Consider the following 24,288-nt stretch of genomic DNA (forward strand, 5'->3'; position numbering starts at 1 on the left):
GGATAAACTACCAGCATTTGGAATTTTTGTGGTGCAGCAGTCCGTCTTTGCAAGGTGTGTAATAAGATTTCCAATAAACCCTCACCCAGAGGAATAAGCCTTTTTCTCCTAAGTGATACCAGCACAAGTGTTCACAAAACTCATGTGACAGAAAGCAGCCCACATTTGGGCATCGTCGGCATCCCAGAAAGATCAGCTCCAGGCAAAATGCAATTGTGCCTCTGAAAACCTCACTGTAAGATCTTTTGTGTAGCTGTGTCACAGGAATATTGCAGTTACTAAAATAAAACACTAGGTTCATCTTCCAAGAAGATTACAATCTTATGAAAGCCAAGTCTGGACTCATCATGCCTAGAGCTGCATTTCAAAAAGTTGTTCCTGGCCTGCTCCACTTGAAGATCTCTACCCATGTCATTTATTGGGCTGATGAACAGTCTGGCTGCTGGGCTACAACCAAAACACAGCCAAAGCCCACGGAAGCACATGATACAGAAAGGAAACTGTGTGCCTGCTTCTAGGTTGCTTCAGCATGCAACCCTCTGAAGATGGTAAAGCTGCTTCAAAATGTGCACTGCTACATCGCTGTCAGCCAGAATCCTGGTTTAGAAAGGAGACTGGGAACTAGGGGGTGGAGGGAAGATTTACTGTTTTAAGAGGTCTTTTGTGTCTCTTCTGTTTCCTTGCTGTATTTAATGACAAATCTGAAATCAGCTGCCAAATTGGCTTCGACTGCAGAGCGTGGCTTGGTTTGCCGAGACCACGCAGGCAAACGCTGGTGCCAAAAGCTTTATCGAGATTTTGGCATCACGCACCCAGGAGGAGTTCATGCCATGATTCACCCTCTGCTCCATCCTTAAGGCTCTTTGCCATCCTGGAACAACAGCTCAAGAAAGGAGGCAGTGTAGCCATTCCCTCTTCTACTCTGTAAACCTCCTAATGGCTGAAATGAGGATGCTTCCAACAGGAAAGTCAAGGAACAAGGTAAACACTGGAAGCAGCAAGAGTGTGTCCAGAGGACAATAAAGCTGGTGAATGGTCTAGAGCACAGATCACGTGAAGAGCAGCTGAAGGACTTGGAGTTGTTCAGCCTGGAGAAAAGGAGGCTCAGAAGAGATCTTCTGGCTCTCTGAAACTCCCTGAAAAGAGGCTGGAGCCAGGTGGGGTTCATGTCTTCTCCCAAAAAACAGGACAGGAGGAAACAGCCTCAAATTGTGCTGGGGGGGGTGGGGGGTGGTTTAGGTTTGGTATTAAGAGAAATTTCTCCCCCCAAAGGGTTGTCAAGGCCTGGAAGTCTGCCCAGGGCAGTGGTGGACTCCCCACCCCTGAAGGGACTGAAAAGCTGTGCAGATATGGTGCTTAGGGACACGGTCTAGTGGTGACCTGCATTGCTGGGTTAACTGTAGGACTCGATGATCTGCAAGGCATCTTCCAATCAAAGCAATTCTGTTATTCTCTAGGAGCACGGGCAGCACTCTTTGAGTCAGCAGACCCAGAAGCAGCTACTACGGAAGACAGAACGAAGCTGATCAGAAACGCTTTAGGAAACCAGTCAAGATAGTGCCCCAAGGTGCTTCTCCAACGGGAGCCCCAGGTCCAGAGTAGCCCCCAAAGCTCATTTGCGGGCTCATCCCGAAGCAAGGCTCTGACCTGGTGGGGTAGCTGTCACTGCTTCAGGCCTGGCACTGATGGCAGTGACAGCAGAGTAACCACCCTCCAGCCAACCACCGCCCCCGCGACCGACCAAGGGCCGCACACAAAAGGCGGCCGTTGCCGCCCCTCTCCCATTTAACCGCCGTCTCCTCCAATCAGTTCCAGGGGAGGGACTAAGGAGAGCTTAAAGCTGGCGATTGACAAGCCCTTTCCATCCCGCGAGGAGAGGGGCGGGTGGAGCGTGTCGGTAGCCAATCCCTAGGAGCGCGTAGATGACTTGACCAATCGGTAGGGTGGTGGGTGTGGCCTGCCGCGGGGTCAGACCGGGAGTGAAGCCCCTCTGCCGTTCCTTCTCTCTCTCTGCCTCCCGCTCTGCTCCCGGCTGCGACTTCTCACTGCGGGATCCTTCCGCCGCGGACCGGCGTTGTGCGCGCGCGGTGTTGTCCTCCTCCGCCTGCTCGCTGCCTTCTAGCGAGGGATTATTTCCCGCGGTTGTGGTGGCTCCGCTGGGGCGGCTCCGGTTGCGGCAGCGGGGCCCAGCGCGGCGGGACGGGCTTGCGCGGAGGATGGAGATAGCCGGCGGCTGGCTGAGAGAAGGAGCCGCCCCGTGAGGGAGGACGCGGGAACGCAGAGGCCTGCTCGGGGCCGCCGGGCCCTGCCGGGCGGGGACCCCGCGGCCAGGCCGCGCCTCAGCCGTTCGGGCCTGTTCCCTCGGCGCCGTCGGCGACCACCCTCGGGGGGGCCCGGCTCGGCCCTGCCCGCCGCCGGGAGCTGCCCCCCGCGCTCCTCGCCGCCGGGCCCCCTCGCCCCCCGGGGGGCGGGTTTGCCGGGGGGGCGGGAGCGCGGAGGGGGCCGCTTAGGGGGTGTTGGGGCGCCGGCCTTGAGGGCCCCCTCCGGGGCGCTGCCGCCCGCCCTCGCCGGCGCTGCCCCCTCCAGGGTTTGCTCCCTCCGGGCCGGGGGTAGGCGAAGCACCATGGTGGAGAAGCGGTGCCCGCGGTTGCAGCGGGACGGCGTGTACCGCTGGTTCTCCGAGCTGCCTTCCCCGCAGCGTGTGGAGTTCCTGTGCGGCCTCCTGGACCTCTGCATCCCGCTGGAGCTGCGCTTCCTGGGAGCCTGCCTGGAGGACTTGGCCCGCAAGGACTATCACTCCCTACGCGACTCCGAAATCAAGGCCAACAACCCCGCCGACCTGGGCAGCCTCACCAACCTGACGGACGAGGTGGTACGCAGCAAACTTTTGGTGTCTCTCGCCCTGCTGGGCTCTGCCCACCGAGAGGCAGCCGGGGTCCTCTTCCGTACGCTCACCCACATCGATTCCGTCATTAACAACTACGGACTACAACTCAATGAGGGTCGCACAGGGGATGAGTTCCTGTTGCTCTTCACTATGGCATCCAACCACCCTGCTTTCAGCTTCCATCAGAAACAGGTGCTCAGGCAAGAGCTCACCCAGATACAGAATATCATGGCCAGCACCAGCAAGAATCCTAGCACCACTACCCTCAACACCGTGGCAACCTATCCTGGGTGCCATAAGGTGGGTATCCTGCTTTTGAACACCGTGGCACTGCAGCAGGGCACGGGGTTGTGTCCTCAACTTTGATTTGAAACCTTTCGTTTTAGTGCAGGCATTGTTTGGTTGATGATGAGGATGGTCAACTAAGGGCAGAATGAGGGGGATGCAGGGAGTTTTGGGGGGGGGGAGGCTTATGTCATTTAAATGAGCGGGGATTCACAATCTGATAAACAGGCAGCCTTGTAAACCTTAAATGATTGCTTTTGGCAGTGCATCTGCTGAGGGAACAGACATGCTAGTTGCAGTGATTTAGTCGGGGAGACACGAGTAATAGCTAGACTCAGGAACAAGCATCTGTTTAAAAGTTTCTCTGGAAGAAGTTGGAAAGGAAGATGAGCTTTGGGAGTAGCTGTCCAGTGGCAAAGGCACCTCGGTCTGGGTTTTGTTTAGACGAATGTGATGGCATACACGTTTGAGTTCCTGATACTAAAGAAACGTTGCCTGTCGCCTCATATCTCTTGGGTATTGATCTGGGTGGCAGTGGTTCACCGTCATTAACTTGAGGTTCGTTCATTCAATTGCCAGCAATTAAGCTAGACGCTAACATTTTAAGAGGAGCTGTCAGTAATTAGATACGTTACTGCCCTCTTAAGTGCTCTTAGCCTGCTGCAAATGAGGGAGTCCGACTGTCTTCTGGACTGAATTGAACCTGCTTTAAAGTTCAAACTAAGTACCAGCTAAGTGGGTGGATGCGATCAGTTAGCAGGCTGTAGCTTTGAAGAGCGTAAGGACTCAGTCAGGAAATAAGCCTGCCTTCTCTTGGGGATGATGGTGGACACCTGAAAGCTGTGAAAAATCCTCTTTTTGGAGTAGAATCCTACGTAAAGGTATTCTGGAGGGCTCGGCACAGATTCCATGAAGTTGAGCATTGGGTTTCAGCCTGAGAGAAATCTATGCTTGGTTGTCTTCAGCATACAAATCTCCTTCCACTCCTGGTTTCTTTGGATACCGCTGCCTGAACTGTAAAATTTAGATGAGTGTTATTAAACTTTGTATTTCTCTTAATCCTCCCCTTCCTGTGTCTTTAAACAGTGCTTATTCCTGACACTTGAAGTGGAAAGATCAGGCCATGGGAATGCCTCTCCATTCACTTCAACCCTCTGCGTGAATAAAATATATATGGAAAGAATATTCCACACGAAGTGGAAGGCTATAATTAAAACCAGGAGAAAAAAAGCTTCCTTGCAGACAGTTAGCTGCTTGCAACTTCCCTTACTCAAGAGATACCCAGGCCTCTGGTTGGGAAGGAAAGACTGGAAATGGTACACAAGTTGCCTCAAAATACAATGAGAAAAGGAACCCCAAACAAACCTGGGGAATAGCATTGTTGGAGAAAGCTTTCAGGGCTTCCCAAATAGTGCATGATTTCTGTAGCTGAAGAACTCTGGCTCTATTCATGTCAACCTAAAATGGATGGAGACTCCATCCTAGCGTTTTTCCTGCCAGCACTAAGGGCTGTCATTGATTGTTGTGGGGCTTTTTTTTCCCCCTTCTGAACTCATTAAAGGGTTGTCCCTTATAAAAATCAGGTGGTGGTGGTTGTTGAGACATTGGTGTTGAAGACAGTTTGTTCCCTCTTTCCTGTTAGTGACCAAAAAGGTGTCCTTTGCTTTCACAGTCTCTGGAAGATGCAGTTTGTTTGAACAGATGAGAATTTCCTTCCCCAGTGTTGATAGCTGGGCAGGGTTTTTTCCCCCTACTTTTGGAAGAAGCATTTGGCTTAACAGGAGTTGGATGGCGGGGGAAGAAAGGTAACTTTCTCCATTCAGCACTGTTTATGCACAAATAAATTCCCATGTGGTAGACTTAGCTCTTGTGATGTTACCAAGTTGTGTAGTGACAATATTTGTGTTGTAACATCACCTAGAAAAAAAACAACAATGTGTTAGCAGCACTGGGCTGCTGCCTGCCAAGAGTCTGGTGCTCTCAATCCTCTTCAAAACCGGAGGAGAGTTTCTTCCCCAGCGTCAGCCCTGTCTCGTAACTTTTGTTTCTTTGCTACAGCTGGAGCTAAGCTGAACTGGTACTGGAAGTCAGTTCTGTGTGTTGTGTGAATGCTGCTTCTCAGTCATAGAGTCATAGGATCGTTTTGGTTGGAAAGGACCTTTATCTATGTCTGGTGCTAAACAATGTCCCTTAACATGGCATCTCAGACTTTTAAACACCTCCAGGGATGGGCATTCAACCACTTCCCTGGAGAGCCTGTTCCATTGTTTGAGAACCCTTTCAGTCAAGAAGTGTTTTCTAAGATTCGTGCTAAACCTCCCCTGGTGGAGCTTGAAGCTGTTTCCTGTTGTCCTATTACCTGTTTCTTGGGAGAAGATCAAAACCTCCTTTCAGGTAGTTGTGGAGAGCCAGAAGGTCTCTTAGCCTCCTTTTCTCCAGTTCCCTCAGCTGCCCCTCATGAGATGTTCTCCAGCTCTTGAGGACAAGTCTCCAGACCTGTCCTCAAGTGCAAATCTCCTCGAGCCCATCCTTGGAGAACGAGCTGGAGAAATGCTTGCCCTTTGAGTCCCAAGAAACTTTTGGAAGCTGAGCTGGAGGGGATTAATCGTGGCAAGCAAGTAGGGAGCTCTCTGGGAGCAGGACTAGTTATCCTTTAGTGCTTGTCTTGTGCTGAGTCTGGGGACAGGGACCACCACTTGTGTGATTTCCTGATTTTCTGTGTAAGCACAGATCTGTTACGATTCCTGATGGTACACACTGAATTTGTTTATTCAGGGAGCTGCAATGAAAAAGTTGAGTGGGGCTCTTTGTTCCCTGTGCAGAAAGAAATGGAAGTGTGCAGCCTCTGCTTACTTGGTTCTACTAAAATATGACCCAACTTAATTTTAGCTCCTTTATTTTTCCCCCCAGAGGATCAGAGCTTGCAATCCTCTTTCCATCCCTTCTCTTTCATGTCTTACAGCAAAGTCGCTTAAAATTAAGATGGGTCTTACAGTGAAGAGACAGAAAATTGCTGTTCCCCTTTCCTGATTCTTCAGGGTGCTCTGGGGCAGATGAACGTTTCAGGTTGCTTTGTGATGCAAGCCAGTGCTTTCTGCTCTTATCTCGCTGTCTGCTGCTGTTGCTGATTGCAAGGAGACTCAAAACAGCTGCCCATCATTTTTTTTTTGGTCTAATTTGCCCTTTTTGAGATTTTCTTGGATTTTGAGTTAACTTTGCAGGGAAAGGTGGCTGTGGCTGGCTTGAAGTAGGTCAGTAATTATGAGGTTCATGGTTTCTACTTGATACAAAATGAACACTAAGGTTTCCTTGCCCTAAGCAGGGAGAATGCTGCCCTCTCCACAGCAGGCTACTGCTTTGGGCTCTGTAAAGATTATCATCTCTGCCCCTTTTCTTGACCTGTATTTGCTCCTGGCTTTGGTGCCAGCACTTGCAGGACTTGAGCTGTGAATTCTTCAGACATTTGAGTGGTAGGCATAAAATCCAAGGTGTTTTATATGGTTTTGAAACAATGCAGATTCTTTTCAAATGAAGCCCAGATGCATCTAAAGAACCAGGTGTTTAAAGTTAATCCCAGGAACAGAAGTTTTTAATGGGCTTATTTTTAACTGAAAGTGATGCAACTGACTTTTCAGGCTGGACTTGCATTTTAAGATGCCTATTCAGCTGTCCTTTCTATCTTTGCCACAAAGGAGAGAGAGTGATGTTCTGGCCAGCACTTCGAGCCTGGCATCTGAAAGCTCGTTTCAATGCAGATGTATAGTGCTTAAAGCTGCAAACCTGCTGCTCCCCTTGTAGAGGAGGGGAAGCTGGAAGCATCAGGGCACATGAAAACCAGTAGCCACATGTCTCCTGCTGTGCATCTGGGTGCTTCCATAGGCAAACTGCCACTGCTGAATTTGTGACCCACAGAGAAGGGGGAGATAGCTCAAAACTGTTTCCCAGCATCCTGAACCACTCATTCAGGCTTCCCTTGTCCATGACTTGTGGCAGCAAGCACATTTTTGCTATGGATGGGAACTTAATGGTTTTATTCCTTCTTTGTTGCTTTGAGGCTGTAGTGATGCTGTCCTTACAAAATCCCTTAGGCATGTGTCCTGTAGATAATGGCTTAGCAGGACCTGCTTTGATACTGGAACTCATCTAGACATGATAGGAATCTGCATGGACTAAACTTTGGCTTAAGAAGTCTGCATTCATTAGTAACACTGAGGGTGTAACTTCTTCCCCCTCTACTGGAGTTCTGTGTCCAGTTCTGGGCTCCCCAGTTCAAGACAGACAAACTGCAGGAGAGAGTCTAGTGGAGGTTAGAAAGATCCTGAGGGGAATGGAGCACCAGTGAAGAGGAAAGGCTGAGAGACCTGGGACTGCTTAGCCTGCAGAAGAGCAGCCTGAGGAGGGATAGTCTCAATGCTCAGCAAGAGCTAAAGGGTAGGGGTCAAGAGGATGGGGCTGGATTAGTCTCAGTGACAGGACAAGGGGACATTAGACAAATACTGGAGCACAGGAGGTTCTGCCTAAACAGCAGGTATGAATGTGTCACTTGGGAGTATTCCTTAGAGTTTTGTCTACTCACTGAGATAGTTCTATAAAAAACTGTAAAATAAGATATTTGGCACCTTATCTCTGCTAACTGGCTAATGAGCTCATCAGAGGGATACTCTGGTGGTGGCTTCAGCTGCAGAACCAGGGTCATAAATAGTAGGTCTGACTACAGTGGTTTTTTTCAGCTGAAAGGAAGTCAGTGACACTGTAGTTGTGTCTGTTTCAGGTTGGGATCTTGTGAATGGGAGAGAGGGCTCTTGCCCAGTCAGCTTCCAAATACTGCACCCATGGCTATTTCAAGTTTATAGCCTAGGGAGCTATTTTTCACCAGTGCTAATTCCATAGGCTCATCTAAACCTTAGAAAACTCAAGTGTATGTACTGGGAGCTGTGTAGGGCAAGTATTCTGAGGGGTCCTTTTAAAACACCTTCACCTTTCTATACTGCTCCTTAGAAGTGATTGAAACTGCATATGCCATCTTCAGAAAGCTTTATGTATTGTGGAATGATGAGTTGAAAACTATTGCTGGAACTTCTTCACTGAAAGGGTTCTCAGACACTGACACAGGCTTCCCCAGGGTGCTGGTTGAATCCCTGTCCCTGGGGGTGTTCAAAAGGCACAGATGTGCTGAGGAACAACATGGTTTAGCACCAGGCTTGGTAGAGTTAGGGAATGGTTGGACTCAAGGATCTTTAAGGTCCTTTCCAACTGAAACAATTCTGTGACTGTGTTAATGCTGAGTTGAAACTGAGTCCTCACAGAGCAAGCAACCCAGCTATTAAGTGATCTTTTGGCTGCTTTTGTGGCTTTTCTGCTGATTTTGTGGGGAGAGAATAAATCATGAAAAGCCTATTTTTTAGCCTCCTTAGCTCACTGAAAGTATTTCATAGCTGTAGTAGCTGACTGTGTTAATAGCAGTTGCTAGCTAAGATTAGAGGTGCTTGTGCACTGCTAGCAGTATCTGCTATCTCAGGAATTCACTCATTTTCTAAACCACATGAAACTAACCTGTGGAGCTGTAGGGGCAGGTCTTGTAGCTTCCAGCTGGTGGCATGTGCCATTCTTTCCATGTCCTTTTAGGGTTCTGAGTACTTCAGGCAACAGAGATTACACACACTTCTTGATCTGCCAGTTAAATTTGAGGCTTCCAGTTCTGGCTCATTCCTTACCAGTACCCCTGTTTGAAAGTGGTTGTGGCTGATGAAATTGTTCAGTCTCAACCCTACAGTATTTTCAGAAACCAGCTTAGCATGAAGAAATTCTTCCCCAGGAGGGTGGTGAGGCACCCAACAGGGTGGGGAGGTTGCCTAGAGAAGTTGTGGAGGCTCCAAGCCTGGAAGTGTTCAAAATCAAGTTGGATGGGGCCTGGAGCAAGCTGGTCTAATAGGAGGCATCTCTCTCCATGGCAGGGGCCTTGAAACTAGGTCTTTAAGGTGCTTTCCAACTCAGACCATGAAGTACTTGGTGCCATGGTTTAGCTGGTTAGATGGTGTTGAGTGATGGGTTGGACTTGGTCTGAAAGGTCTTTTCCAAGCTGGTTAATTCTATCCTATACTAATGCAAAGTGTTAGTACATATTTAATGTGGAGGAATCCTTGGAAGACAATGGTCTGGTGTAGCAATTGTTAACTGACACTGAATTCACATTGTCTCAGCATGTTGCATGATGAATTCAAGAACCTAAATCAGCTTGCTTGGGCAGTGGACTGTACATCCTAACATCAGGGGCAGAGTAGCTAAAAACTGTGTTGAGTTCAGAGTAGCTAAAAACTGTGTTGAGTTCAGAGTAGCTAAAAACTGTGTTGAGCTAATGATGATGTTTTTTCCATGAGCTGTTTTCCCAGGCTGAATGAAGTTCTTGTTTCAGCAGTGTTCACTTTTAACTTACTCTCCCCTTCCCCCCCCGCCCCCCCACCTTTGGTACTAATCACCTTGTAACTATGAGTTATCAGTTAAGCAGCACTGAAGTAGGCCTCATCTCTTCTGGAATAAGAATGCCCTGTTGTAAGGTGTTTGGCATTTTGAACTGTACCAGAGTTCAAACTGGTTTAATTGCATCAAGGTACAAGCTGTATGGAGATCCTGCCTGGAAAGGCAGAGCCAGCTGTAGTGAACCACACCTAACAAGCATTCCAGTGTCTCACTTCAAAGGGACTGAACAGCATCCTTGCTTGGAAGTGTTTAACCATTTGGTTTAGCTGGTTTTTTTTCCATGTTTGAGTTGCTAAAACTGATGCCTTAGCTGGGTGTTAAGTACAGAGCTGCCTCTTTCTAGTGGAGCTCTGATCTTCTGTGGGCCTCTCAGGGCTGCAGTATGTGGCACTTCCAAGTGTGCTTCGGTCAAGGGGCATGTTTAGTTCTCTTCCATATTTATCAGAGTATCAGTCAGGGTTGGAAGGGACCATAAGGATCATCTAGTTCCAACCCCCCTGCCATGGGCAGGGACACCCCACACTAGATCAGGCTGGCCAGAGCCTCATCCAGCCTGGGCTTAAACACCTCCAGGGATGGGGCCTCGACCACCTCCCTGGACAACCCATTCCAGGGCTTCACCACTCTCATGGTGAAGAACATCCTCCTCACCTCCAGCCTGAATCTCCCCACCTCCAGCTTCATTCCATTCCCCCTAGTCCTATCACTACCTGAGATCCTGAGAAGTCCCTCCCCAGCCTTCCTGTAGCCCCCTTCAGGTACTGGAAGGCCACAATTAGGTCACCTTGGAGCCTTCTCTTCTGCAGAGTGAACAGCCCCAACTCCTTCAGTCTGTCCTCATAGAAGTGCTCCAGCCCTCTGATCATCCTCGTGGCCCTTCTCTGGACACCTTCCAGCACCTCCATATCCCTCTTGTAATAGGGGCTCCAGAACTGGAGGCAGTACTCCAGGTGGGGTCTCCCCAGAGCTGAGTAGAGCGGGAGAATCACCTCCCTCGACCTGCTGGCCACACTTCTCCTGATGCAGCCCAGGATCTGATTGGCTTTCCAGGCTGCAAGTGCACACTGGGAGCTCACGTTGAGCTTCTCCTCCACCAGCACCCCCAAGTCCCAGTGGAAGCCAGTGACAAGCAGAGTCCCTCAGGGATCGGTCCTGGGACCTGTCTTGTTCAACATCTTTGTGGGGGACATGGACAGTGGCATTGAGTGCATCCTCAGCAAGTTTGCTGATGACACCAAGCTGTGTGGTGCAGCAGACAGGCTGGAAGGAAGGGAGGCCATCCAGAGGGACCTTGACAGGCTGGAGAGGTGGGCACAAGCCAATCCCATGAGGTTTAACAAGACTGAGTGCAGGGTCCTGCATCTGGGTCGAGACCATCCCAGGCACAAATCCAGGCTGTTTGTTGGTTTGTTTGTTTTTTCCCCAAGTACACTAATCCTTCAAATACTGCAGTGCCCATCTTGCTGCAAGCACTCTTGAGTGCTTGTGCTCCTAAAAAAAAAGTAGGAGGGTAGGCAAATTTGGGAATGTTGTTCTCCAGACCCATCAATAAGAGTTTCTTTGAATACACAGGATCTCATTATAGAAACACTCCATCTAATTCATCTGTCGAAGTGAGAGCCATTGTCATGCTTAAGCTGGGGTCTGACTTTGCTCTTCAGCAAAATAATTGAAGCAATTTGTTTTGCTATTGAGATCTGAAATGGGTATTGAGCCTAGCAGAGGGATGTTGATATGGTCTGGATCTGTATCTCTTTGTGTGGGTTTTATAGCAAACATCTGAATTCCTCTTCAAAATAGATACTTTTTTTTCCTTTGGGTTTGTTACAATTATCCACTAATAAGCCTTGGAAGGGATGAAGTTTCTAACAGGTATTCTGGCCAATACAGGGCTTTAGGGTTTCTGTAAATAGCTGAAGTGATCCAGAAATAATCAGATCAATTGCTTAAGGGTAAGATCTTAATTAAAGACTTGCCAAGTCATGGTGGTAAATAGTGAAAGTGAGCAATTTTTTGTTCATATTATGAGTTCTTTGCCACTGTTGCCTTTTTTTCCACAGTAAGCAGTTTTATTACACTTAGTTAAGTGGCTAGTGAGGAGGGGAAGGTGGGAGAAATGAATTTGTGACTTGTCAGATAACTTCTGTCAACAGTCTTAGGTGAACTGTTGCAGAAGAGACTGAAGTGGCAGTGAACTGTTCTACCAGCAAAAGGCTTTTGCTGTCATTGCTTGCCTTATACCTCATCAGGTTCCAGATTTGCTGATTTTGACTTTTTATCTCCTGGATGTCCATACTGGGGCATGAGGATGATCAGAGGGCTGGAGCACCTCTCCTATGAGCACAGACTGAAGGAGTTGGGGCTGTTCACTCTGCAGAAGAGAAGGCTCCCAGGTGACCTGATTGTGGCCTTCCAGGATCTGAAGGGGCCCTACAGGAGAGCTGGGGAGGGACTGCTCAGGATCTCAGGTAGTGATAGGACTAGGGGGGGAATGGAATGAAGCTGGAGGTGGGGAGATTCAGACTGGACATGAGGAAGTAGTTCTTCCCCATGAGAGTGGTGAAGCCCTGAATTGGTTTGTCCAGGGAGGTGGTTGAGGCCCCTTCCTGGAGGTGTTTAAGCCTAGGCTGGATGAGGCTCTGGGCAGCCTGATCTAGTGTGGGGTGTCCCTGCCCATGGCAGGGGTGTTAGAACTAGATCATCCTTGTGGTCCCTTCCAACCCTGATTGAGACTATGATACTGGTCCTGTGGGAGCAATTACAGAATCACAGCATTGTAGAATCCTTTTCTCCAGGTTCAACAACCCAAATTCCCTCAGCTGTTTCTTGCAAGACTTGTGCTCTAGACCCTTCACTGGCTTTGCTCTCCTCTGGACCTGCTCCATCACCTCAATGTCCTTCTTGAAGTGAGGGCCCAAACCTGAACCTCGTATTTGTGGTGTGGCAACTGAGTACATCAGTGCAGTGGTCTCTCAAGGTCTGGTTATATGCAGTCACCTGTTTTGATTTTGAGGGTTTTTTTAATGATTGGTCTGTAAAGAGGTTGGTCTCTTCTCCCAGGCAACCAGCACCAGAACAAGAGGACACAGTCTCAGGCTGCACCAGGGGAGGTTTAGGCTGGAGGTTAGGAGGAAATTTTACACAGAGAGTGATTGCCTATTGGAATGGGCTACCTGAGGAGGTGGTGGAGTCCCCATCACTGAAGGTGTTCAGGAGGAGACTTGATAGGGTGCTTGGTTGCATGGGTTAGTTGATTAGGTGGTGTTGGATGATAGGTTGGACGTGATGATCTTCAAGGTCTCTTCCAACCTGGTTTATTCTATTGTAAACTTCAAGTTTGATTTCTTGTTTGTTTTGAAGGAAGATTAAATTATCTGTCTTGTCATCTGTCTTCTTTGGAAACATGCCTGATGTACCAGAAGTGCCTTGAATTAACACAGTGTCAAGTGAGCCATTTGCACTTGCAGCCTGTCCGGTAAGCTGCAACAAGCTGTGGAAGGTCAGGCAGATGAAACAGCCTGTTGGTTTGTAACATACTGTATTCATGCTGATTTTTTTTTTCCCCCCTTTTGTTTTCTCTTTTGCTGCCTTTAATAGAGTTTTCCCCCTTTAGAGTTCATAATCAGGATATCTCTTCAACAGGGAATCCCACGTATTCTGCCTGTTGGCAGCTCACTTGGCTAACTGCTGGAGGCTGGTGGTAGGAAATGTTAGACTAGCTAATATTTAAAGGATTCTGTTACCTCTTTGCAGAAAACTTCATTTACAGAGTGAGTGCACATCTTTGCACCAGCTGGAGCTGCCAGGTGTTTTCAGATGCTTCTTTTGACTGTCCTGAGTGGCGAATTCTCAACACAGTGTAATTAAAGGCCAGTTACTCTGCAGTAGAGTTATGTTCCTAGTATTCACAAAGTAGTCAATTCTTTAAGCTAAGGAGTTTTTAGTCTATGAAGTACTCAATTTATAATGGAGCCTTGTAGCAGGTGTGTGATTGTCCTGTAGCATTTAAGTACTACATGCCTCATTTCGTTCCAGTAATAGCCTCATAGGACAAAAGCATTTGATTTATTATCCAGTTTCACTGTGAATTGCCTTTTCACCCTTTGTGTTCAAAGATGGATGCCTTTTTTACCCACTCCCTATGGGAATAGAATAGAATAGAATTAACCAGGTTGGAAAAGACCTTTGAGATCATCAAGAACAACCTATCACCCAACACCATCTAATCAACTAAACCATGGCACCAAGTGTCTCATCCAGTCTCTTCTTAAACATCTCCAGTGATGGTGACTCCACCACCTCCCTGGGCAGCACATTCCAATGACCTATCACTCCTTCTGGGAAGAACTTCTTTCTAACATCCAGTCTAAACCTCCACTGATGCAGCTTGAGACTGTGTCCTCTTGTTCTGGTGCTGGTTGCCTGGGAGAAGAGACCAACCCCCACCTGGCTACAGCCTCCCTTCAGGTAGTTGTAGAGAGCAAGAAGGTCTCCCCTGAGCCTCCTCTTCTCCAGGCTAAGCAACCCCAGCTCCCTCAGCCTTAGGTGTTGGACCTTCTGTAGCTGTTGAGAAAGATCTTGGTTGGTGCTTGGATCTTTTTTTGGTAGATTCTGGCTGTTGGAACTGTGAATTTCCAGCACAAACCAAATGCTTCAAGCTCCATTTGGGCTGGGACAGGAAGCAACTAAGCATGGGCAATTTTGAGTGTGGGATGTTGCTGAAGCTTTTACTGGGTATGTGAAAAGTGGATTTGTTTGCAGATGTTTCTTAAACTTCCTTGTGGAAAAGCCCAAGCCTTCAAAAGGATTAGTTTTTAATGTTGTTCTGCCTGTATGAGAACAGCCAGGTATTCATATACAGAAGGAAAGGGAAAACTGGTGCCTGAGGCCATGGTTTCACAAGCAGCTGGGCAAGCTAACGGCTTGTTGCTACTAAGAGGAAGGTGTTTGCTCAGTCATGTTCCTCCTGGTTTTGTAATTGAACAGGTTTTGAATTTCAGGTCCTTGCTCTTGTTTCAGGCTCAGACTCAGCCCACTGAACAATCTCATGTGTTGGCAGACTGGTGTCAGAGTGTCAGCAGTGCTTTGTTTTCAAATTATTTGGGAACCTGAGTTATAGTCCTGTGTTGGGAAATAGCAGCTTATCTGCCCCAGCTTGTAAGGGCTGTGTGCTTGCCATCAAGCTTCTGCTAAAGCATTTTTGCAAACAGGATTGCACTGTACTAAAGACCTTGGTGTTAACCTCAAAATAAGCTGCTGCTAATACTCACTAATATGAAACTGGCAGGAGTGAATGAAGTTGACTGGTTTGTCCCTGCCCAGATTTCCTTACTCAGTTCCTGACAGCACTTTTATATGTTCTCATAGAATTAACCAGGTTGGAAAAGACCTTTGAGAACATCAAGCGCAACCTATCACCCAACAGCATTTGATTTATTATCCAGTTTCACTGTGAATTGCCTTTTCACCCTTTGTGTTCAAAGATGGATGCCTTTTTTACCCACTTCCTATGGGAATAGAATAGAATTAACCAGGTTGGAAAAGACCTTTGAGATCATCAAGTCCAACCTATCACCCAACACCATCTAATCAACTAAACCAGGGCACCAAGCGCCTCATCCAGTCCCCTCTTAAACACCTCCAGTGATGGTGACTCCACCACCTCCCCTGGGCAGCCCATTCCAATGGCCAATCTCTCTTTCTGTGAAGAACATCTTCCTAACATCCAGCCTAAACTTCCCCTGGCACAGTTTGAGACTGTGTCCTCTTGTTCTGTTGGTGGTTGCCTGGGAGAAGAGACCAACCCCCACCTGGCTACAACCTCCCTTCAGGTAGTTGTAGACAGCAATAAGGTCACCCCTGAGTCTCCTCTTCTCCAGGCTAAGCAACCCCAGCTCCCTCAGCCTCTCCTCATAGGGCTTGTGTTCCAAACCCCTCACCAACTTCATTGCCCTTCTCTGGACACCTGCCAGCAAGTCAACATCTTTCCTAAACTGAGGGGCCCAGAACTGGACACAGGACTCAAGGTGTGGCCTAACCAGTGCAGTGTACAGGGGGAGAGTGACCTCCCTGCTCCTTGCTTCTTGTTCCCTGAGGTCCTGTCTCATCATTTCCTTAGATTTTGGAGTCATGTTACCCTTTGGGTAGTAAAATCTGTTGATTTTTAGTGTTGGCTTCCCTTCAGGCTAAGTCAGCAAATACTTCCCTAACAAACCATGTATTTTTGCTGTTCTGGTTAGGTAATGTTAAGAGGAATGTAAAATTGCTGTCTGGGTAAAATTTTTGCCACTGTGAGTTCAACTTCTCTCAGTTCTGTTGTTTGTATGAAACATTTTGCTGCATTAAGTATTGGGCATCATCCTGGGGAGCAAAGCTGACAGTTAATGTCTTCACTGAGGATGGACTGTTTTCCATGTTGGCTTCCACTGCCTTGGGTAGTGGCAGAGCCACTAAAAGACAAGCACACACCTATTGAAGTACCTGCTCCTGATGGTTTTGTTGTGTGGGTTGGGGTTTTTTTTGTGTGTGGTTGTTTTATTTTGTGTTGGTTTTGATGGATCCAGAGCTTTGCAGAGCTTCCCAGAATGCTTTTTGCTGTTCCAAGAAGATCTGTGCCTGTTAGTACATCTCTGATCCCACTAAGAAAATCACTGCACTCTGCTGGAAAACAGGTTCTTGTTTGCTGGCAGGTGAAAAGGGGAAAATGTGCTAATGGCTGAAAGTCTAGCAGTGACTCCTGATACCTTGACATGTTTGTCTTTGACTCCTGAGTCAAAGCATTCTTTTCTTACAGGTTGACTCCTGGGGTTGAAAGGCTTTGGGGTGGTTTTCTATAATCCCTCTGCCTAGCCCTTGTTGGGAAGGATGAGCTTTTTATTCCCTGATGCTGGTTTTCATACTGTCTGTCTTTATAATTCTGTGAGACACAGAATAATTCAGTCAGTAGGTAATGATGTATTTTCTTTGTTTTCAGTCATGGCTACTACTTTAACTTGAAATTCAGGAGACAAGGTAGGTTTTAATCTGGAAAAGAAGTTCATCTGTGAGCCAGATGCTTTCCTGTTGGAGGGAGCAGGTTCAACATAAGAGTTGAGTAAAAATAGCTTGAAGAATCTCTTCTGTACCCATGTTAGTAGAGCATTTCCTTAGTCATGGAATAAGCCTACAGGCTGTTGTGTTGTTAAACCCTTTTATGAATAATCTAATGGACCTATGGGTAGGTGAAAAGGTTCTCCTTTTCCCTGTCTCTCTATGGAATGCTGTGTTCAGGGTAGGATGAGGCATGCTGGAGAATATTTCTGTCACTTTTAACTCTCTGAGTTGCTGCTCTATTTCATGAGTCTTCAAGGACTACTCCTGCTGATGTCCTCAAATAATTTCAGTTGCAAAACCCAGTGTCTCCTGTTTGGATGTTTGATGCTGTGTACCCTCTCAGACCTTGAGTGAGTCATGAATTTTTCTGCATTCATCAAATGTCACTCCTGTGGCTGGTGATAGAAAGGCTGAGCACTTCTGCTTTCTGTCATCCAGCTTAGCCACCTTTACTGGAGACTCTTCCTGCTTTAGAAAACCAGCCTTTAACTGTTCTTGAGCAGCAGATGCTTATTCTTTAATGGCATTTTGGCTTTCCTCAGAGGTGCTGCAGCTCTTGGAAGGTCCAAAGCAGTTAGCTCAGGACTTCTCAGAATCTTTCTCTCATTCTTCATTCAGAATAGAGTGACTGCTTAGTAGTTGGTTTTGCTGAGCCCAAAGCAGGGAGTACAGTGATGTTTAGGGATGGGAAGCATTCCTCCCAGAACTTACCTGACACTGAGTTTCTACAGCTGAATTTGAACAAGTCCTTCCTGTTAAGCTTTTGCCAGTGTGTCTCCCAGTATCTCCTGCAGTTCATAGCTGATGGTTTAGTGTTCCTCTGTTTTGCTTGGCCTGAAGTTAAACCCAAAAGGCTGTTACTATTTTGGAACTAGAAAACCTTGATTTGCAAAACATTTTTTTCCTCCCCCTTTACTTTTCCTTTCTCTAAACAAATCTAAACCTTTGCACTATTTGGTATGTTTAAACAAATCCAACCCTATGCAGTACTGGGTATGGGGGGTGGATAAAAAGGTAACATTTAAAATGAGGAATTGAAGCTCTAAAGAGTCTGGTTCTACCACCAGTCCCTCCACTAACAAAGTGTTCCATTTGGAAATAATCAGAGCTTTGTGATCCTTTCTTTCTTTCTTTTTTTTTTCCCTCTCCTAGGCCAATTTGAAATGGCTCTGCTTTGATGTGTGGCTGAATCAGATAGTGTGTGAGCTCACTCACTGCAGACATATGGGCTAAATTAATCTTCACCAAGGACAGAAAACTCAAATCTTTATGGGGGGGGAAAAAACCAAATTGGGTGTTATGTGTAAACAAAATGCCAGTTGTGAACTGCACACAGTGCTTGTTGTAAAGATACTGGAGAGAGCAGAATGGAGCAGAGGCAATGTTTTGTGACAAACTGGGATTGAGAGGTTTTTCTGAAGCCATGTGGCTGTTTCCTCACTTGGTTCCAAGCACTGTAAGTGTTTTTCTTAACTCCCTTTCAAGTACTCTTTAAGTGTTTCTGTTTGATTGTTCTGCATATTTGGAACCTGGTGCTTGAGGACAACATCATCTTGCCTGAATCTAATTTTCTGTTTGCTCTGTTCCTCGGGCCCTCTTCTGACATCTCCCAGTGCCAGGAGGATGATGGTGTCATTGCTCAGTCTGCTGGAACTTCCTCTCAGCAGCAATCCACTGGAGTGAGAGTTTAATGAGCTCCAGGAGAGAGGCATGTGAGAGCAGCTTTGGTGAAGACTGGCTTTGGCAAGGAGATCTAAACTATTCCCCAACTTCCCCTCCTCTCCCTGTGCTTAAAGTTTAATGACTAGTCTTTTTCAAGTAAGACTTTGACATGGAGGTTTTTGACATGGAGTTTTCATTCCTGGTGGAAAGCTGTGCTGAAATGGTAAACTTGTTGCTGTTTTTCAACCAAAAAGCCAACTAAGAGTGCTGAAAAGGAAAGCAGGGGCTTTGTGATGCTACTTTCTTCTGACACTTGTCTGTCTTTCTGGATTGATTCCTTTGCCTCCTCTAAGCTTTTTGCAGATGTCAAGGGTGTGCCAAGTCTTTCACTTGTCCTACTGCCTTGAATCTATAAACATCAAGTTTTAAAATGGAGCTTACAACAGGTAATTGTACAGAGTAGGGATGTGCTAGTGTTGGCTTGTGTGGTGTGTTCTGACTGGTGTCAGTAATAAGGCTAGTGGTAGGGTGAGCAAAGGATTGGTTTAAGTGTGAATTATCCTAACTCATGCCATGGTCCCAAGTAATCAGGGTCTGAGTAAGCTTTTTACCTTATGGGGACCTGAAGTGGCTGGTATAGGTTACCATAAATATGGGTCACCAAGAAATCAGGGTCTGAATAAGCTTTTTACCTTATGGGGACCTGAAGTGGCTGGTATGGGTTGCCATAAATAAAGGATGAGTGCTTTTGTCATGTGGAGATGCATGTCTGTCTTCTCTGATTTGTGAAAAGCTAAAATTCACCTTCAGGTCTAATTACAGCTCTCCATACTCTCTCTACTCCTCTCTGGTGAGAGCCTACCTGGAGTAGTGCATCCAGTTCTGGGGCCCCTATTACAGGAAGGATCTGGACATGCTGGAGCATGTCTGGAGAAGGACCACGAGGATGATCAGAGGGCTGGAGCACCTCTCCTATGAGGACAGACTGAGAGTTGGGGCTGTTCAGTATGGAGAAGAGAAGGCTCAAAGGAGACCCTATTGTGGCCTTCCAGTATCTTAAGGGGGCTACAAGAAAGCTGGGGAGGGACTTTTTAGGGTGTCAGGTAGGGCTAGGACTAGGGGGAATGGAGCAAAACTAGAAATGGGTAGATACAGATTGGATGTTAGGAAGAAGTTCTTCACCATGAGGGTGGTGAGACACTGGAATAGGTTGCCCAGGGAGGTGGTGGGGGCCTTGTCCCTGGAGACTTTTAAGGCCAGGCTGGATGTGGCTCTGAGCAACCTGATCTAGTGTGAGGTGTCCCTGCCCATGGCAGGTTGGAACTGGATGATCCTTGAGGTCCCTTGCAACCCTAACAGTTCCACGATTCTATACCAGGATTTCAGGTGGATCCAGAATTTGGCAACTGAAGTAATGCACTAGTTCAGTATGAGTGCTTCTGCTAGCCTTAACTACCTCTTTAAAGCACACTTTCCTCTTTAACAAGCTTAGACCCTTGTGTTCAGTGCTGCTAATGCAGCTCTTCACCCACTTGTCCTTCTCATTACCTGCAAAACGAGCAATCTCCTTGTTGGAGGCAGGCCTTAAATGTACTACAAGGATCAAATGGGTTTATATGTTGCTACATGATGGTGAATGCTCTTCATGTGGAGAGCAGCTGAAGTGGGCAGTGTTCAGTTCTGCCTTTTCTAATATCTTAGGTTTGTTTCTGTAGTTCTAAGTAGTGGTGAGAATGGTTTGCTATGCTGCATGCAGTTGAGAAGGTACTTGGGAGGCTGTGCAACCTGTTTGGATGACACAGCCTTCTGCTTGGGCATTGAAATAGGTTCATGACATCAGGCTCTGAAAAGGAAAGACAGGGAAATAAGGGGGTTTGGTGTTTGTGGTGTGGGGGTTATTTTTTGGTGTGTTGGGGTGTTTTGTGTTGTTTTTTAATTGGAGTTCTTTCCTTGTGTGGAAATACTTTGGAGGTGTCTTGTCCAGAGAAGGGCAACAAAGTTGGTGAGGGGTTTGGAATACAAGCCCTATGAGGAGAGGCTGAGGGAGCTGGGGCTGCTTAGCCTGGAGAAGAGGAGACTCAGGGGTGACCTTATTGCTCTCTACAACTACCTGAAGGGAGGTTGTAGACAGGCAGAGGTTGGTCTCTTCTCCCAGGCAGCCAGCACCAGAACAAGAGGACACAGTCTCAGGCTGTGCCAGTGGAGGTTCAGGCTGGAGGTCAGGAGGAAGTTTTACACAGAGTGATTGCCCACTGGAATGGGCTGCCTGGGAAGGTGGTGGAATGGCCATCACTGGAGGTGTTCAGGAGGAGACTTGACAGGGTGCTTGGATGCATGGTTTAGTTGATTAGGTGGTGTTGGATGATAGGTTGGATGCGATGATCTTGAAGGTCTCTTCCAACCTGGTTTATTCTATTCTATTGAGTCTGCATGTGTATAGATGGATTCATACAATCAGGCTGGAAAAGCTCTTTAAGATTGGGTCCAACCCTTAATCCAACACTTCCAAGTCCACTGCTAAACCCTGGCCCTCAGCACCACATCTACAGCTCTTTTAAAGACCTCCAGGGAAGTGACAAGACATAAGAATGATGTTTTCCAAGAGCCCCTTTTCCACTTTTCCCCAGTGAAGAACTGCAGCAAGGAGAGGTTTAAGGGTCTTGCAGTGTCTCTGTGACTGACTGCTGTGTGACTATTGTTTACAAAAGCATTATACTTTTAAGTAGCTTTATAGATTAGCCAAGATAATCTAGATTTGTGAATAGCTGCTGACTAAAACAACTTCCCTGAACTGTTAATGGTGGAGTATCAATAGTAACACCCCTGGGCTATGAAGGAAGCAAGTGTCTCCAGAATGCCTTCAGCATGCCTCTGCTCTCTCTGGAGGAAGGTGTGAAACTTGTGCACTCCCTCAGTTTATTTTACTGGAGTTTGGTATGGTTTTTCTTTCTTTGCAGGTCACTCCAAGGTCTGAGACCCCCATCAACAGCGTCAGTAACAGCTTGGAAAACGTCCTCCATACATCAACACATTCCATTGAGGAGTCATTACCCAAGAGGCCTTCGGGGAAGCACTCCAAAGGTGTGTCCTGTTCTGCATGCCTGCTTCCAGAGGGGCAGTAAACTCGTATCTCTTGATGGTAATTAGTGTTAGTTTAATTGACTGGAGGTTGGAGTTTTATTTATTTACTTCTGGGTTAGTGTGTCAGTGAAAAATGGTTATTGAGACACAAGTGTGCTTATCCTTCTGTTGGGGAATGAGCAAGGAGGTTCCTTCTGAGTTGAAATGCTGGCTTGGCTCTCATGAAATACATTCTCTGAGTATCTCTGACACTACACTTCACATCCTTGTAGTAGCAGGCTGTCTCTTGGATGAAGCATATGGTGCTGAGTGTTGCTTTGCTGGGGAGAAGGGAAGGCATTTCAACCAGCAGTCAGGCTTCCACTTCCACCTTTCTCTTGGTTCCAAGGAATGTGAGTGAGAAGCTGAAGGAAGAGGAGTGGAGGATAGGAGAGGGAGCTTCCACCATTCTCATCACACTTGTACAACCTGCATCTTGTCACACAATAAGTCTTATTTTTCGTACTGCTCTGTTGCATGCTGACCTGGGTGAAAACTGGGCTTAGCAAATTTGAGTTAATGAGTGTGCATTCCAGTTCCACACTCCAGGCTCAGATTGCAGCTATTAAAATGACTAGGTTAAAATGTGACTAACAGTATTCCTGTTTAATGTGTACAGAAAGCACTGTGAAGTGAGGGAAGTCCTTGCCCTGTGAGCTGCTGTTTGTGTAGAGCAGCTTCTGTGAGCTCTTTGTGGTCTTAATAAAAATAGCTCTGTATGGCAGAACTAATGTGGGAGAAATACACCATCACATTAACAGCACTAATAAAATGCCTACAGATGTCATTAAAAATGCTCTCCTGGGCTATAGAAATTGTTTTGGGGTTTGTTTTGGTTGGTTTTTGTGCATCTGGGAAGGACCTTCTGAGTTCTGTTTGTTTCTCTGCCACTGTCTTGCTGTGTAACAACACCCTGCACGACTCCAGGCTTGGGACAGGGTGGCTACAAAGCTGCTCAGCAGAGAAAGCTGTGGGGGTATTAACTGTCAGTGGCTGAAGATGAGCTAGCATGTGGCCAGGAAGGTAAACACCATCCTGACTTGGATCAGTGTTAGCATAGCCAGCAAGACAAGGGCACTGATTGTCCTCCTGTACTCAGCGCTGGTGAGGCCACACCTTGAGTACTGGGTTCAGTTTTGGGCCCCTCACTCCTTGAAGGACATTGAGGTCCTGGAGTGGGCCCAGAGGAAGGCAACAGAGATGGTGAAGGGTCTGGAGGACAAGTCTTGTGAGGAGCAGCTGAGGTAACTGGGATTGTTCAGCCTGGAGGAAAAAAGGCTGAGGGGGGAATCACCTGGCTCTCTACAACTCCTTGGAAGGAGGTTGTAGTCAGGTGGCTGTTGGTTTCTTCTCCCAAGGAGGAAGTGATAGGACAACAGGAAATGGCTCCAAGTTGCACTCAGGGAAAGTTTAGATTGCACATTAGAAAAACTTCTTTGCATTGAAAGGGTTCTCAAACACTGGAACAGGCTGCCCAGGGAGGTGGTTGAAGTCCCATCCCTGAGGGTGTTTAAAAGCCTCAGAGGTGTGATGCTGAGGGACATGGCTCAGCACCAGACTTGCTGGAGTTTGCTCATAGTTGAACTCTGTGGTCTTAAAGGTCTTCTCCAGAGAAACAATTCTGTGCTTCTGTAACCTTGCAAATGCAGTTTAATACTACACAAATGGTGATCAAGAGTGTGAAAGCACACCTTCATTCAGAGGAGCTGGTGTACAGACTGGAAAGGGTTACACATCCCAAGGAAATGTTCTCAGCTTGCCTCCTCCACCAGACCTCCTTTGGTCCTTTTCCATGACACACTCAACTACAGTCCCAGTAGCTGTAAGTAGCAGTAAGTGTGGTGTGTTTTGTTTCCTCCAGCAGAATAGTGCTGTAAGGAGCTCTTTCTCCAGCTGTAAAAGCTATCAGGGTAGAAGAAAATGCACCACTAAGCAGAAGCATGGCTACATTTGTGGCTTTCATCAGATTAAAAATAGGACGGAGTTCAACACTGTTTCCATTTGTATTCAGTGATTGCTATTCCAGTGCCATATATGCCAAGATTAGTCACACTGCACTGGGACAATTAATTGTGTTTTCCTCGGATTTGTTTTTCTCTCTCTAGAATACCTGCTTAGTTTTCAGGGGATGTAGACTTCTACTTTATAGATTGCCTCTCGGATAGCTGGGAGGAGAAGTTGTGGAACAAAGTTTCCTTACTGGTCTTCTGCTCTCTGGTTCACCAGCAGCAAAGATTGTGTTGTGTTACGTGATGACCTGCCTGGTAGGGAGCTCTGCCTGTTTCTGTGATCAGGTGACTGCCTGGTGGATGTGGGGAGGCCTGTGGATGTGGTCTACCTGGACCTCAGCAAGGCCTTTGACACTGTCCCCCATAGCAAACTCCTGGCCAAGCTGTCAGCCCATGGCTTGGATGGGAGCACACTGCGATGGGTTAGGAACTGGCTGGATGGCCGAGCCCAGAGAGTGGTGGTGAATGGTGCCACAGCCAGCTGGCAGCCAGTCACTAGTGGTGTGTCCCAGGGATCAGTGCTGGGCCCCATGCTCTTTAACATCTTCATTGGTGATCTGGATGAGGGCATTGAGTCCATCATCAGTAAATTTGCTGACAACACCAAGCTGGGGGCAGGAGTTGATCTGCTGGAGGGTAGAGAGGCTCTGCAGAGGGACCTCGACAGGCTGGACAGATGGGCAGAGTCCAACGGCATGAGATTGAACACATCCAAGTGCCGGGTTCTGCACATTGGCCACAACAACCCCATGCAGT

General features: G+C 47.3%; 1 protein-coding gene across 1 annotated transcript in view; it reads left to right on the forward strand.

Moving 5' to 3' along the window:
- The first annotated feature begins 1,881 nt into the window (after positions 1-1,881).
- The window catches only part of ZCCHC14 (zinc finger CCHC-type containing 14), a 67,623-nt gene continuing 45,216 nt past the window's right edge, over positions 1,882-24,288 (forward strand). Inside the window, exons 1-2 of the mRNA XM_068150811.1 lie at positions 1,882-3,187; positions 21,361-21,484. Coding sequence (XP_068006912.1) covers positions 2,624-3,187; positions 21,361-21,484 — 688 coding nt within the window. The 5' untranslated portion in view covers positions 1,882-2,623. The remainder of the gene's footprint in view (positions 3,188-21,360; positions 21,485-24,288) is intronic.

This window comes from Melanerpes formicivorus, unplaced genomic scaffold (assembly GCF_026170545.1).
Source record: "Melanerpes formicivorus ecotype bairdi unplaced genomic scaffold, bMelFor1.0.p_v2 SCAF_20, whole genome shotgun sequence".
Taxonomy (NCBI): domain Eukaryota; kingdom Metazoa; phylum Chordata; class Aves; order Piciformes; family Picidae; genus Melanerpes; species Melanerpes formicivorus.